We start from the raw sequence: 15,359 nt of genomic DNA, 5'->3' as shown, positions 1-15,359 counted from the left end.
ACTAGTTCGATTTAATTAAAATAAATTATAATTTAGAGAAAATAAGAGAAGAAATGAGAGAGAAAAGGCTATAAATAAAGCAAGTCATCAAAATTAAACGGCCGAAAGTAAGTAATCAATGAATTACGAAAAGTAAAAGTGAACACTGAGAAAAAAATGAGAAAAAAGAAAATTAAAGGAAAATAAAAGTGAAAAGGACGAGAAAAAAAGAGGAAAAAAAAACTATAAATTTATATACCTGAGAAGAAACGCTAAATAAAAGACAAACACAAGCACATTACAATAAGAAATCACACAAAAAATATCCTATCAATTTCCTCTAAATAATACACCATGATATCTCCTACAAATAGAGGTTACAATAATTTAACCCCTTAAAAATCTTGTGCCGAGAAAGAAGTTTGCGCCGAAGAAGAGACTAGGCAGACCGTCATGTCGTCTGGAGGTGAGTACGTGTGGGCGGCCATGTGCTGCTCCCGCCCGCCGCCCACGCACTGCCCACCACGCCCATACCTTTATAGAACTACCAGAGACATCACTAAGGGGGCATGGTGGCCGGAAATAAAACGAGAAAAGGAATAGAAGTGTATAAATCCCGCATCCCGAGTATGCCTCGTTTCCTCAGCCTACCTTGTTTATTTGTTATTAATTTGACGTGTTTTTCGGTCCTCTGGTTCAATTTTCCTGGGTGTGTTGGCATCAGTTACCTTACTTGTTTATATTCCTGGGGTCGTGTGTGTGTATTTCCAAATATTCCCCGTTAACATTCCAGTCATGCTCATTCCATTCTATTTGTATGCTTCGGTTGACCTGCGCCATTTGGGTTGCATATTACGAGTTCATATGTGTAATTAACGTCTTCCAGTTATTTTTGTCTTGATTCCAGCAATTTTCAGTTTGCATTCCAGGCCTACATTCCATTCTTTGCATTCCAGTCTATTCCTGTCCCGGTTCACGCTTCCTGATTAACTCTCACTGCGATACTTAACAATTAACAACACCAAAAGTAATGGAAGAACTATTTTTAAGCCCTTCAATACTAGGACGCATTTTCATATTCATTCTGCTTACTATTTTACGATTTTACATAACTTCAGAAAATTATGTGGGGGATTAAACTATAATGTATAATGAAGACTGTGGCCATTAATCTTCTGACCTCCATAGACCATTCCTAGTGCAAATAAAATCGTCTAATCTCACCAGAAACTCCATATAAAAATGCGTCTCAGTATTGAAAGCATAAGATAGAAGGGGACAGGAGAGAACATGTCTTACAATTTCTACCGAGTTTATAGCTTCAGTGTAGCTGTAGAACAAGTAAAAATACCTCACAGTGATGAACAATTCAAGAAAGGTGTTCCAAATAGCAGCCAAAGGGTTAATACATTTCATTCATCATTGGTTTGCCTATTTCTAGCTGTGTTTTCCAGTTGCGATAAGTTTGCATTCTAGTAACTCTTCAGTGTGCTTTTCATTCCTTTCAATCTATATTCCTGCCTTGGTGTTCTTGGTAACTGATATATTCCAGTAATTATTGATTTGGGTATCTTAGTCTTGTTTGCCTATTTCTAGCTGTGTTTTCCAATTGCTACAAGTCTGCATTCTAGTTACTCTTCAGTGTGCTTTTCATTCCTGGCATTCCAATCTATATTCCTGCCTTAATGTTCTTGGTAACTGATATATTCCAGTAATTATTGGGTGGGGCATCTTAGCCTGGCTTTTCAGTATCCACATGTGGATGATGAGTGAGGAGGTGCAGAAGAGGGTTGGGGGGATGGAGAGGGAGGGTGCACGTAGGTGGGAACGATGTCAGAGCAGGTGGGTCGGAGGAGTTAGTGGCAAGATTTCGGGAGATGTTAGGCAAGATAAGGGAGAGTGGTAGGAGGTGTGTAGTGTCAGGAATCTTGCCTCGTGTGTATGTTAGCAGGGAATGGTTGTCTAGAGCCATTGGTGTGAATGTTCGGGTAAAAGGGATGTGTAAGGATGTGGGTGTCAGCTTTGTGGATGTATGGGATAGGTTCTATGGGCGAAGGGATTTGTATGCTAGGGATGGTGTGCATCTGAGTAGGAAGGGTGTGGATGTGCTGAGTGGATGTCTGGAGGGGAGTTGGGATGGAGTGTAGGGGGTGAGGTAGCAAATGCATTCCAGAAGAAAGATGCTAGACATAAATTAGATAGGATAAACAGAGATAGTGAAAAGATTAGGAAAGATTTCCAGGTGCAAATAGGAGAGAATAAGATTAGGATTCCAAATAAGGAGACAGCATCTAGGAAGGTAGCAGGACTTAAATGTTTTTATGTAAATGCCAGGAGTCTTAGGAACAAGAAGGACGAGTTATCTAGTTATATAGTTGAGGAGGACTTAGATGTTGTATGTGTCACAGAGGCATGGGTAAATGAGGAAAAGTTTAGGAAAATAGGAAAGAATATGAAGTAGATGGATACATTATGTATTTACACCAGAGAATTGGTAGGATAGGTGGAGGAGTAGTTATTTATGTAAAAAATCCTTCATTTCCAGTCAGGTTAATGGTATTAAGGTAGATAACAGAGTAGAGTCCTTATGGCTGGATGTTAGAGTAAACAAAAGTAAGGTTATTAGAGTAGGAGCTTTTATAGACCACCTAACCAGTCAGCAGATGTAGACAACCTTATGGTAGATGAGATAAATAGGGGTGTACTAGTCAGACAATTATCTTAGGGATTTTAATCTTAAGTCAGTAAACTGGGAGAGGATGGTAGGAGATGCTAGTGAAAATAAGTTTATGGAAAGTTTTCAGGATAACTATTTAGTGCAGATGGTAGATAAACCTACTAGGGGGAGGAAGGTTTTAGACATAGTACTAACAAATATTGAGCATTGTTTAAAGGAAGTTGAGGTAGGAGAGACTTTAGCAAACAGTGACCATCATATAATTAGATTTATCATTAATTCCAGTAGGGATAATATAGTGAATAAGACTAGAGTCCCAAACTATCAGAAAGGCAATTATGGTAGGTTACGTCAGTTATTAGGAGAGGTAAACTGGGAAGATAGTTTTGGAAATAAAACTGCACAGGAGATGTGGGATATTTTTAAGGTTGTAGTAAAGGGTATAGTGATGCAGTGTATCCCTTACAAAGATATAAGGCAGAGAAACAGGAAGCCATTATGGTGGACTCATGAGATAGGTAGCCAGATCAGAGAGAAGAAGAGGGCATACAGAGAGTTGCAGAAAAGTGGGAAGATGTAGATTTGATTAGGTACAGACAGGTCAGAGATGATTTGAGTAAGGTTATAAAAAAAGTAAAAGGCAGGCAGAGATAAAACTAGCTAGAGCTGGGAGTAAAGATCCCAAAAATTATATAGTTATTACAAGGTCAGTGATAAAAGAAATAAGGATAGGATTGGACCACTCAGAAAAGATGGTGTAGTAGTGGATCAAAATGAAGACATAGTAGAATTATTGAATGAACAATTTTCTTCAGTATTTACTAGGAAAGAATAGGAAATCCTGTTACAAACAGTGCGACGAGTAGTTTAAGAGCTTTAGAAAATATTGATATAAAACCGGGAATTATTAGGAAATTTATTCTTGAACTAGACGATAGGAAAGCTAGTGGTCCTGATGAGCTACATGCCAGAGTACTTAGGGAGGGTGTAGACAGTATTTCTGAAGCACTTAAGTTAATCTTTGAAAGATCACTTAGGTTTGCTGAGATACCTCAGGACTGGAAGTTAGCTAATGTTACTCCAATATTTAAAAAGGTAGGAAGGATGATGCGAATAATTATAGACCGATCAGTTTAACTAGTATAGTATGTAAGATACTAGAGAAAATCATTAAGGGTAGTATTTGGGAGCATTTAAATGAGAATAGATTAATTAGAGATACCCAACATGGCTTTAGATCAGGGAGGTCCTGTCTTACAAATTTGCTCGATATCTTAGAATATATTACCAAGGAGTTAGATGATGGAAATAGCATAGATGTTATATATCTAGATTTTAGCAAGGCGTTTGATAAGGTACCGCATAGGAGGCTAGTGTACAAATTGAGACTACATGGGATAGGGGTAGGTTAGTTGATTGGATTAGTGAATGGCTTTCTGATAGGAAACAGAGAGTAGTATTAAATGGGGCAATGTCTGAGTGGAAGGAAGTGGTTAGTGGGTACCCCAAGGATCAGTGCTAGGACCTCTTCTTTTCTTGGTGTACATTAACGATTTAGATATAGGAATTAGTAGCAAAGTATCAAAGTTTGCAGATGATACTAAGATAGCATGTGCAGTACAGGGTGAAAAGGACAATTACAGAATACAACGAGACCTGGACAGGCTGATAGCATGGGCAGACAGGTGGCAGATGGAGTTTAATTCTAAAAGTGTCAGGTTATGCATTTAGGTAAAGACAACACAAACTTTAACTATGAGATGGAGGGATGTTGGCTAGAGGCAGTAGAGGAAGGAAAGGATTTAGGAGTAGTGATAGACAGGACTATGAAATTTTCAAAGCAATGTTTAGAAGCAAGAAATAGGGCAAATAGGATCCTGGGTTTTATAAATAGAAATGTTAGTTATAAAAGTAAGGAAGTGGTGCGTAGCTTATATAATTCCTATGTTAGGCCCCATTTAGAGTATTGCATACAGGCCTGGTCACCCCACTATAGGCAGGATATCAACATGTTAGAAGCAGTTCAGAGAAGAGCAACTAGGATGATACCAGCATTAAAGCGCCTGGAGTATAGAGATAGATTAAAGGAATTAAACATGTTTTCATTTGAGAGGAGATGTATAAGAGGGATATGATAGAGTTATTTAAAATGTTCTCAGATACAAACTACATAGATGTGAGATCTTTCTTTACCTTAGAGGAGGGAAATAGGACTAGAAATCATGGCAGGAAGATTAGAAAGCAAGGCTGCAGGTTAGATATAAGAAAATATTTCTTTAGTCATAGGGTGGTAGACTTCTGGAATGCATTGCCAGAGACGGTTGTAAATAGCACTAGTTTGACAATGTTTAAAACAGATTAGATAAGCACTTAAATTTATTAGATTTATAATTATGTATAGCACTGCATGATAGTTTTTATAAGAAATTTACTATAGTTAAACAAGACATGATCCCCATGTATGGGGACCACAAATTGTAGAGGAATTCGCTGCAGGACTTAGCCCTGTTAATGGGCCAAATATTTAGAATTAGTATATAATGTATTGTGTACTTGTAAGTGTATCTTTAAGTACTGATGACGAGGTCGCTGTGCGACTGATACAGGATAACCTAGATGGGCCCTGGTGGCCCTTTGTTATCCTATTATTTATGTTATGTTAGTTTGCATTCTAGTGTTTCATGAGTGTACATTGCAGTCTGTTTCTGTTCTGCCTTACTGGTGGTGATTAATGCATTAGATATTATTGAGGTATGTCGATGTAGAGTGGAGCTGTAATCTTTGTAACGGCAGTTCCTGATCTCTTGTTATTTTTTGTTTGTTACTCTTGTTGCTGTATTGTTGTCTTGTTTTCTGGCCTCTACAAATTTACGTTTCAGTCAGATTCCAGCTTTTCTTGTCTTAGCTTATCTCAGTTTACTCATCTGGCTACCCTGTTACTCTAGCCAGTCAGTCAAATACAGTAAATTGCCTCTGAAATACTAGGGTAGCTCAGGTCTGCAGCTACATCAGTCCCTTGGAAGTAGTGCTACAGTAACGTTCGCTGGAGGGATGGATTGAGTTAGGTATCTTGAACAGAACCAACACACACAAGCAGGGTGTGGCTTACCCTGAATCCTTTATTCTTCGGATTGCAACCATGAATACAGTCGGCCAAATATTCTAACCCGTTTTGTTTGCTTAATTACAAGAAGAGAATAAAGGAAGCTGCAGGAACCATCAGGCCCAAATATTGCAGTCTCTGTATGAAATATAATTACGTATTTATATTCCAGGCGTTCTCTAGCTCACACATTTTGGTCATATTTTCAAACAATTATTGATTTTACATTTCAGCCATTACATTCCTATAATCACTTAGCAGGCACTAGCTGTTTTTATTCTTCCCATCATGTACATTCTAGCCATGGTTAATTCAGTAAGCATGGAAGTTATTGACCAGAAAATGCCAGTAAGATATAACTCAAACACAATAAAGTGATTATAATATTTGTGTATGATATTCATAGTCCAATATCTTTTAGATATGATGATACTTATTTAAGAATACTATAATACAAAAAGGAATGTTTACCAGGCTTGTATATCTGGCTGATCAAGTTTACATGTCTGTCATCCACCCCTATATATACAATCCAGTCATGAATAATGGTTACCTCTGAACACATTCACTTTCCTGAGCTTACGTGGCCTAATAGATTTGCGTAAATATTCAGGTCACCTGTTGTGCAAGCAACCTTCTGAGTGTTGAAACCTGCTTGATGATTTCCTCTCACTCATTGCTGTTTTCAGTTTCTTGATGTTAGATTAAGTTTGTACCTCAGATTTGTGGTGCTTATCAAGGAGACAAGGATTTTAAATTTATATATGTATATATATATATATATATATATATATATATATATATATATATATATATATATATATATATATATATATATATATATATATATATTTTTTATTTATTTATTTATTTATTTTTTTTTTTATTCATCCTCAGTGGTTAGATATGATTTACTCCATATACTTAAGGTGAAATGCAGGGTGTGGAGATTGATCTAAACATCCATCTGATACGTACTCCAGAAAACTTGAGAGTTATGGCATTGACTGTAGCTACTCCCCTGTGTCTGCAGCACATACCGGCATAGCTAGTACACTGCATTATTACAAGACGACTTACAGGATGCTAATGAAAAATTAATCATTTCATGATGTATAATCACAACCTCTTGGCTCATGTACTTCCTGTACTTACTTGCTGCTGCTGAACAGAGCCTTAAACCAAACACAAAAACTGGACTAAAGAACAAACACAAAAATCCAATTCCTTGAAAGAAAAAATGTGTAAGAAAACCAAGAAAAGATGATCTATTTATTAAGTTATCTTTATACATACTCTTCTTGAAACAGTTTGTCATAGATTTGGAGAAATGCAGAAACAAAAAGAGAGTTACTGACAATAGCAAGATAATGTAATGGAAGTGTAAGGTAGCGGAGAGATGAAGTCAGTCTACATTGATCAGGGTGGATATATTATTTTTAATTAATGGAGAGACATAATCCAGTCTGCAATGATTAGGATGGGAACGTTGCCAGCTGGCCGCAAGGTCTTCACTGATAGAGCAGCCTGTGTTCGGAAACTGATCTCTCACCACAACTATTTTTGAACATCATAGAGATGAGTAGCCAGGTTCTTAAGAATGTTTCTCTTGTTAGTAATGTATATATTTTGTTAATTTGTTGCCACAACCACAAAAACCCACTGGAATCTTTTGTTTCTTCAATTAGAGTCTTTTGAAAATATTGAAGATGTGGATGGAAGTGTTTCAGAATATAGTCCAAAGTCTTACAACAAGATTTTGTGTCTTATTTGGCTCTCCCTCTCATCACTAGATTCACATTTTATTTGGACTGGGTTTTATTTTCCTTAATAACAACAAAGGGAAAATGTAACAGTTTGGGTGAAAGCCTGAAGTTTTTGTGAATTCTTTCATTCCCATAGCAACACACATTCCATTTTGTGCCTGCAGTAAGAGTTGCTAGATTCTTTTCCCTAGTAAATCCATAAGAATGTAAGAAGACTTTGGTATTCTTGACAAAAGCCTGAAGTGTTCCCCCATTTCCTTAACAAAGTGCTCTTCGTTTTGTGGCTGGAGGTGAGAGTCACTGAATTGGTGGGCTTTCATCTGGACTGAGTATTGTTTTCTTCAGCAAGAACAAAGATCACAATAGTCCTGATGAAAGCATGAACTTTTCTCTCATTCCCATAGTAATATGCATTTAATTTTGTATCTCCAGGTAAAAAAAGCAAGAAAGGGAAGGGGAAAGGAATCTCCCTGTCCCTCGGGGAGTTCCTGGGAACCTCCAACACAAACACCGGCTCCACTGTGGTGGTGAACAAAGGCAGCTGGGCCGATGAGAGCGAGGACTTTGAGGGTGAGTGTGACAAAAGGCAAAAGGAAGAATATACCAGCTGTTCCACTGCCACACAATAACCCATGATCACTTACATTTGAAACACTTCATGTAGGTCATTATGACTTAAACACTAATGCAACTTTGAAAAAACTAAATTCTTACTCTCTTTTCCTTACTCTTACTGTCTCAGAACATTTTGTACACTGGTCTGATTGTGAACTTAGGATAATCATAACTGCTCAAGACTTTCTGCTTTCTCTCACTGCAGATCTGTCCATCTCCCTAATGCAAGAGTAAACCAGTATTCACAGTCTTTCACTCTTTTCACTGGTGAAACCTGGAAGTCTTTGCTTACTTTTGTATTCCCCCCTTTCTTCAACTTGAATTCTTTTAAGAAACTTTCAAGACACTTCAGATTATTTAAAACTTTTTGCCTCTTTTGTAGGGACTGCCTCCTCAGTAAGCCCCTTTTGGCTTCTTTGTAAACCACATATTATATTTTGTTGTCCTTGGCCAGTATCCCTCCTTTGCACATACTTATGTAGTAGCTACTGACTGTAGGACATGCACAATAATTTACATAGCCAGGACATGTAAAGACCTCCTAAAGGCTTACATTCACTATAGCTACAGGACATGCAATAATGTAAGTAGCCCAAACCTATGAAGAAACTTGCCACTGTACACCATGCTATAATGTGTACCTTTCCCTGCAGAGGACCGGTACCAGGGTCCAACTGAGAGGCTTGTGCTGCCCACCGCTCCCCGCACCGCCCGGGAGCCTGATGTGGACCCAGAGAGAGTACCCAGGGATCCACCCTTCACCGCCTACATCGCCAACCTGCCCTTTGAGGTGGATGACAATGACATCACCAGATTTTTCCAGGACCTCAAGGTGGGGCTAGTGTTTGTGTCACTTGTATTGCCTGTATTGTCTCTGTCAGTTACTTAGTGTTTCCATTTTGACTTCATCTTATTTGTCAGGTAATTTGTGTTTTTCTCCTTCTTCAAAGTGTATTTGGTGTTTGTATCTTATGTATTCTGTGTGAATTGATACTACAAATATTTGCTTGTTTTTATTTCTATTGTTTAGTTGTGTAGTTTTATCTTACCTGTCTGACTTTGCTCATCAGATTTTATTTATTTATTTAATTTTATTTATTTATTTAATTAATTATTATTATTTTTTTTTCATTTTCTGTATATGATTTTTTCTGTTTTGTTTCTTTGTGGTCTTTTTGTCGTGTTTGGTCTTACTCATTAGACTTTTTTTTTTTTCCTATCTTGTTTTATTCCTGCTTTTTCTTCTCTTCCTTCTTTTCTTTTCTCCTCATCTTCTTATGGTGCTGTAAGAAATTATTATTTCTTGTAGCTTAAAAAAAAAAAAAAAATTGATAATCCAATCTTAAAGCCACATTCTTCCCTGTTATTTCTGATTTAGGAACTTATAATAGAGGTGATCATTCTTTGGAAATTGTTGATTGACTTTATATTCTGATCCTTAAAGCCATATTGTATCCTCATCTGCTTTATTTAGAAGCTTGCAGGAACAGTGATTCCTTGCAGATTGTAAGTGAAAAGGAAGGATTGGAGGTGTAGCTGATATAATCTGTCTTGTTCTTCCCAACAGGTCAAGTCCATCCGTCTGCCCCGGGAGGGAGGCGAGGGAGGACGCTTCAAGGGGTTCGGCTATGTGGAGTTTGAGACCCGGAGTGAGCTGTTAGAGGCCCTGGGCAAGAATGAGGATGTGAGTGCTTGAGTGTGGCCAGTGGGAGGGAGTCTTGTGGTCTTAGGAATCTAGGAACATATTTTTGCATTTTGGTGTCTTGTCTTGACTTCTTTTAGTGGACTGCAGTGGAAACTACCTGATGTCACAAAGAATGAGAGCCTGTTTAGCCTATTTAGACATCTATTTCCAGAGAGCGGGAAGTCTGAATTTCAAGTGACTTAGTTTAGTTTTGGAATTGTCTTCACATTCACATTTGACTTGCACTTCTCACTTCTCACATACAGTTTGCTCCAAGTATATGCAAAAATATATTCCCATAAGATAAACTGTATTAAGTAATCAAATATCTCCTTTTTTTATATTCTAAGTATCTTTATTTTCATAAGGAAAACTCTAATCAATATTCAAATACTATCCATTTGTCAACTTGCCTTATGCACTCTCAAGAATGTGTGTGTTTGTGTGTGTATCCTGTCTTTTAAAATTTATTTGTCATATTTATCTTTGTGTGTGTGTGTGTGTGTGTGTGTGTGTGTGTGTTAGCCTTCCATTCATACTTTAGAAGCACCATTCCTCTACCAGGTGATGGGGAACCGTAAGATCCGTGTGGATGTGGCTGAGGGTGAGGGAGGCAGCATGCGAAGGGGCTTCTCAGACCGCAGTGGGCGTGATGATGACCGGCTGGACCGCAGTGAGGGTGTGTCCGACTGGCGTGCTGCACCCCCTAGAGAAGGTCAGTGTGGTGGAGGGTGTGTCAGGGGGGTAGGTGTTGGAAAGTAGACGCTGCTAGGTGTGGCATTGTTAACCCCTTCAGTACTGGGATGCATTATTGCCTTGAGTTTTGGATGTGATTAGACAATTTTATTTACATTAGGAAGGGTTTATGGAGGTCAGAAGATTAACGGCCATAGTGTTCACTATTTTAATTCCAAATAAGTTTCTAAGGCTAATTAAAATCACCAAATAGTAAGGAGAATGAATATGAAAAATGCAGTATGGTACTGAAGAGGTTAATACTTGAGCTGCTATCAAGTTGTAGTGAAATATTTTTTTCTTGTTAACTCTTGCATTAGAGAGGTGGAATGGTCTTTATAGGGAAGGTGTGTGTGGCTGGAGTGCTGTAGTGTGTGGTACTGAGTGTGTCAGGGTGCCAGAGAGCGGCAGACACTGCTGATGAGGTATTGTAAACACTTAGTACAATGATCTCATGTTTATGTTAGGTATGATGGTTTTGTTAGATGATATAATGAAGTGATCAAATATGTATAGTGAAGCTTTTTAGTGTATGTTGTTAAACCTTCAGGGAAGTAAGGTGTTAGTGAGACTTGTCAGTGATTTATGGAAATGAATTAAACACAGAATTTGGCCAAATTGCTCCTGTGTGATGAAAGATCTCTGTTGGTAAATGCAGCTATTGAGTTGATTGATATTTTCCTGTATTACTTTTACCATCCAGGTGATGTGTACAGATTTTCTAATTTATGAATGGCCACTTTATGCTTGTCTGTTTGAGAAAAATAATTTATTGTAGGATTTCAGCTTCAGTTCATTCTTGGAGAATAAAACTTAGATTGTTACAGTATAGAGCAAAAGAAAGTGACATTATATTTTTGTGAGATTAAGACATCAGTTTTAGACAGCTTAGCGAGACAAATAATAATGGTACTTACACTGGTATTGCTCTTCCTTGTAGCTAGAATTTGATGTGTGCCAGTTGTAATTACCTCATGAAATTCTATCTGCCATTTACTTCCTTCAAATATATCATGTCCTTTTGTTGGAGGAGTTTGTAGCAGAAACATGTACCTTTGCATCTGTTTATGTACCCAACCCTTGTAGCATTCTCTCTTTCTTCAACCCAACCCAAGCTAACCCACACCAGCATAATCCCAACCCAATGCAACTCAACCCAGTATAACCCAACCCAACCCAACCTAACCAAACCAAGTGTAACCCAACGCAACCCAACCCTACTCAAACTTAATCTAACTTAACCTAATCCAATTTCCTGACCTAACCTAGCCTGGCTTACCCTAAACCTAACCTAACCTAAGATTTTTATCCTGCCTAACCTAACCTAACCAAAACTTCACCCAGCCTTAACTGAACCTAGTGTAGCCTAACCTAATCTAACCTTGTCTAGCCTAACCTAACCTAACCTAGTCTGACGTAACCTAGTGCAGTCTAACCTAATCTAATCTTGCCTAGCCTTAACTAACCGAGCCTAACCCAACCTAACCTAACCTAACCTAACCTAACCTAACCCAACCCAACCCAACCCAACCTAACCTAACCTAACCTAACCTAACGTAACGTAACTCAACCCAACCCAACCTAACCTAACCATACCCAACAGACCGGGACAGCCGTAGCCCTGTCCGTGGAGGGTTTGGAGATCGTGACCGTGGTGGTTTTGGTGACCGAGACCGTGGTGGTTTTGGTGACCGAGACCGTGGCTTTGGTGACAGGGACCGGGGAGGCTTTGGTGACAGGGACCGTGACCGAGGAGGCTTTGGTGACCGTGACAGAGGAGGAGGTGAGTGGTGGTGATGGTGATGGTAGTGGTAATCTAGCTTTTTTTTCCTCTCATTCCTATTGTATTTTTTTTTCTTTTGTTTTTATTGGTATTTGTCTATTGATTTGTTTAAAGTGAGGGGTTTGTCACCACTTAAGAGTCTTCTGTTGTTTTTATTTCTTTCTCTTTCTTCTACAACTCCCATTCTTTACAAAGATAGATATAGTCTTTTATAGCTGCAAAATCTACTAACACTGGATTGCTGGGTTAAGTGATTCAGTGATTTGCAGTGAAGAGAGGAACATGTTGGTAGCAGTGAAGAGGAAAAAGTTGAAGACAATGTACTTTCTCTCTCTCTCTCTCTCTCTCTCTCTCTCTCTCTCTCTCTCTCTCTCTCTCTCTCTCTCTCTCTCTCTCTCTCTCTCTCTCTCTCTCTCTTCATAATAGATGAAAAAGAACTTGATAAATGTTTATTTTTATTTCATTCTGTTCATTTACATTTATTTTATTGATTGATTGATTGATTGATTGATTTGCTGACTTATTTATTTATTACTCCAGGCTTTAGGGACCGCTATGGTGACCGTGATCGTGACCGTGGTTTTGGTGACCGTGACCGAGGTTTTGGTGACCGAGACAGAGGCTTTGGTGACCGCGACAGAGACCGAGGTAAGGTGTGGTGTGGTGTGGTGTGTGAGTGAGTTGTATGGTGGCAAATGAGAGGTCAGGAGATGGTTATTGTGGTGGTTGTGGTTTGTTTGCATTGTGTTGTGGTGATTGTTGTTTGTGTTGTGATAGAGTTATGGTGGTGGTGGTGCTGTTGTTGGTGCTGGTGGTGGTGGTGCTGCTGAGAGAAAAGATAGGAAGTGACTATTTAAAAGATGATAGTGGTTATTGAGTGGATTAGAATAAAAAATGACGTACAATAGTCGATGTTGATGGATGCATTGAAGGGAACTTGAAAAAAATATACAATGAAAATGATGATGATGGTGATAAGAAGGGAAGATAAAGAATGAAACATATTAGTAGTGTCGGAAGTGAGGAAGGAATGATGATGATGATGAAAGCGATGACAAGGATCAATCAATCAATCATGGGGGAAACACATGACAAGGATGGCTGAAGGGAAAGCGAAAGAGAAGACAGAAAAGAAGAAGGATTGTGAAAGTGTATCGTATAAGTGAAAGATGAAAGATAGCATAGATATTGAGGTCTATTAGAAGTGAGGGTTAGTTTTGAAGATTGAAGAATAGAAAGAATGTATATAGAGAATGATTAATGGAACAGCTAATAGGAAACAGTGCTCCGATGTGTGTGTTTGTGTGTATATGTGAGTGTGTGTTTACGTCTATACCTATTTGTAGTTGGAAGTAATATTATCAGCTTCAGTCACGATAGGTATTCCTGGTCCTAGAAATAAAGCATGAAGGGTATAACACTGGAAGAAAGGAAGTGATCATGCTAAACCCCTTGAGTACCGTGATGCATTCCCATATTCATTCTGCTTACTATTTGGTGACTTTACACAGCTTCAGAAACTTAGTGGGGGATTGAAATTGTGAAGAGTGGCATCATTAATCGTGTGACCTTCATAGACCCTTCCTAATGTCAATAAAACGGTCTAATCATACACAAATCTCAAGGTAGAAATGTGTCCCAGTACTGAAGGGGTTAATAATCAATTTTCCTTGCAGTGTCAAGTGTAATTCTCATAGCTTCTTACATGGGAGTTGCTGATTATTGTGGCCACCAAGGCACATAAGTTTATTTGTACCAGTTATTTATTTATTTTTTTCCTATTATTAATGAGTCAACAAGGGAGTTCCATTCTTTGAAGTGATCAGCAATTCAACATTTCCGAGTCATGACTAACCAAGATTTATATAATTTTTTTTCTCCACATGGTATATTTCCCAGTCAAAAAAATGCATAACACACTGCAAGAACATTTTTCAAAACCCTCACATTTTTCTACAGCAGGTAACACACACACACACACACACACACACACACACACACACACACACACACACACACACACACACACACACACACACACACACACACACACACACACACACACACACACACACACACACACACACACACACACACACACACACACACACAAAGCCAGAGGACCGGGTTCGATTCCCGGCCGGTGGAGATATTTGGGTGTGTCTCCTCACGTAGCCCCTGTTCACCTAGCAGTGAGTAGGTACGGGATGTAAATCGAGGAGTTGTGACCTTGTTGTCCCGGTGTGTGGTGTGTGCCAGGTCTCAGGCTTATCTGAAGATCGGAAATAATGAGCTCTGAGCTCGTTTCGTAGGGTAACGTCTGGCTGTCTCGTCAGAGACTGCAGCAGATCAAACAGTGAATCACACACACACACACACACACACACACACACACACACACACACACACACACACACACACACACACACACACACACACTTTGATATAACCATATCTTATAAGTTTCCCTCCTGCCTCTTTCCTTTCTTCCTTGCTTCCTTCCCCTCCTGTTTCATCTCCTCCTTATCATTGGCCTTCCCTCTTCCTCCTCTTCCTCCTCTTGTGGTTGGTTTTGCAGGGTACAGGGACAGATATGGTGACAGGGGTTATGACAGGGATCGAGGCTATGACTGGGACCGAGGCTATGACAGGGACAGAGGCTATGACAGGGATCGAGGCTATGACAGGGACAGAGGATATGACAGGGACAGAGGTAAGCTGGAGCCTCACTCTAGCAAGGGTTTGAGGCTTGGATTATGTCGTTGTTTGGCTGGTTATATAAAGTAGAGTATGTTGTTATTTTTCTTTTTAATTTTTTTCTTTTTTTCCTTCACTTGTCATTGTTTTTTTGGTTTATATATAGTGCAGTATGATTTTTTTTTTTTTTCATTTTTTTTTTATTTATTTATTTATTTTTTCCCCTATTTTGTTGTTGTGATGGGACTCTTCACTCAGTGTACTTCACTTTGATGGATACCAGATGCAGCTGACAAGATTTTGTGCTCTCGCTGAATGTT

At 38.7% G+C, this 15,359-nt stretch overlaps 1 protein-coding gene across 1 annotated transcript in view; it reads left to right on the top strand.

The window, feature by feature from the left end:
- Nucleotides 1–464: 464 nt before the first annotated feature.
- LOC123502050 (uncharacterized PE-PGRS family protein PE_PGRS20-like) overlaps nucleotides 465–15,359 on the top strand; it is a 34,108-nt gene continuing 19,213 nt past the window's right edge. The window contains exons 1-8 of the mRNA XM_045251202.1: nucleotides 465–606; nucleotides 7,958–8,095; nucleotides 8,794–8,972; nucleotides 9,708–9,824; nucleotides 10,389–10,539; nucleotides 12,163–12,342; nucleotides 12,883–12,990; nucleotides 14,921–15,055. Of these exons, the coding sequence (XP_045107137.1) occupies nucleotides 549–606; nucleotides 7,958–8,095; nucleotides 8,794–8,972; nucleotides 9,708–9,824; nucleotides 10,389–10,539; nucleotides 12,163–12,342; nucleotides 12,883–12,990; nucleotides 14,921–15,055 (1,066 nt within the window). The 5' untranslated portion in view covers nucleotides 465–548. The remainder of the gene's footprint in view (nucleotides 607–7,957; nucleotides 8,096–8,793; nucleotides 8,973–9,707; nucleotides 9,825–10,388; nucleotides 10,540–12,162; nucleotides 12,343–12,882; nucleotides 12,991–14,920; nucleotides 15,056–15,359) is intronic.

Source organism: Portunus trituberculatus, chromosome 10 (assembly GCF_017591435.1).
Source record: "Portunus trituberculatus isolate SZX2019 chromosome 10, ASM1759143v1, whole genome shotgun sequence".
Classification (NCBI taxonomy): domain Eukaryota; kingdom Metazoa; phylum Arthropoda; class Malacostraca; order Decapoda; family Portunidae; genus Portunus; species Portunus trituberculatus.
This window is presented reverse-complemented; position numbering and strand designations above follow the sequence as displayed.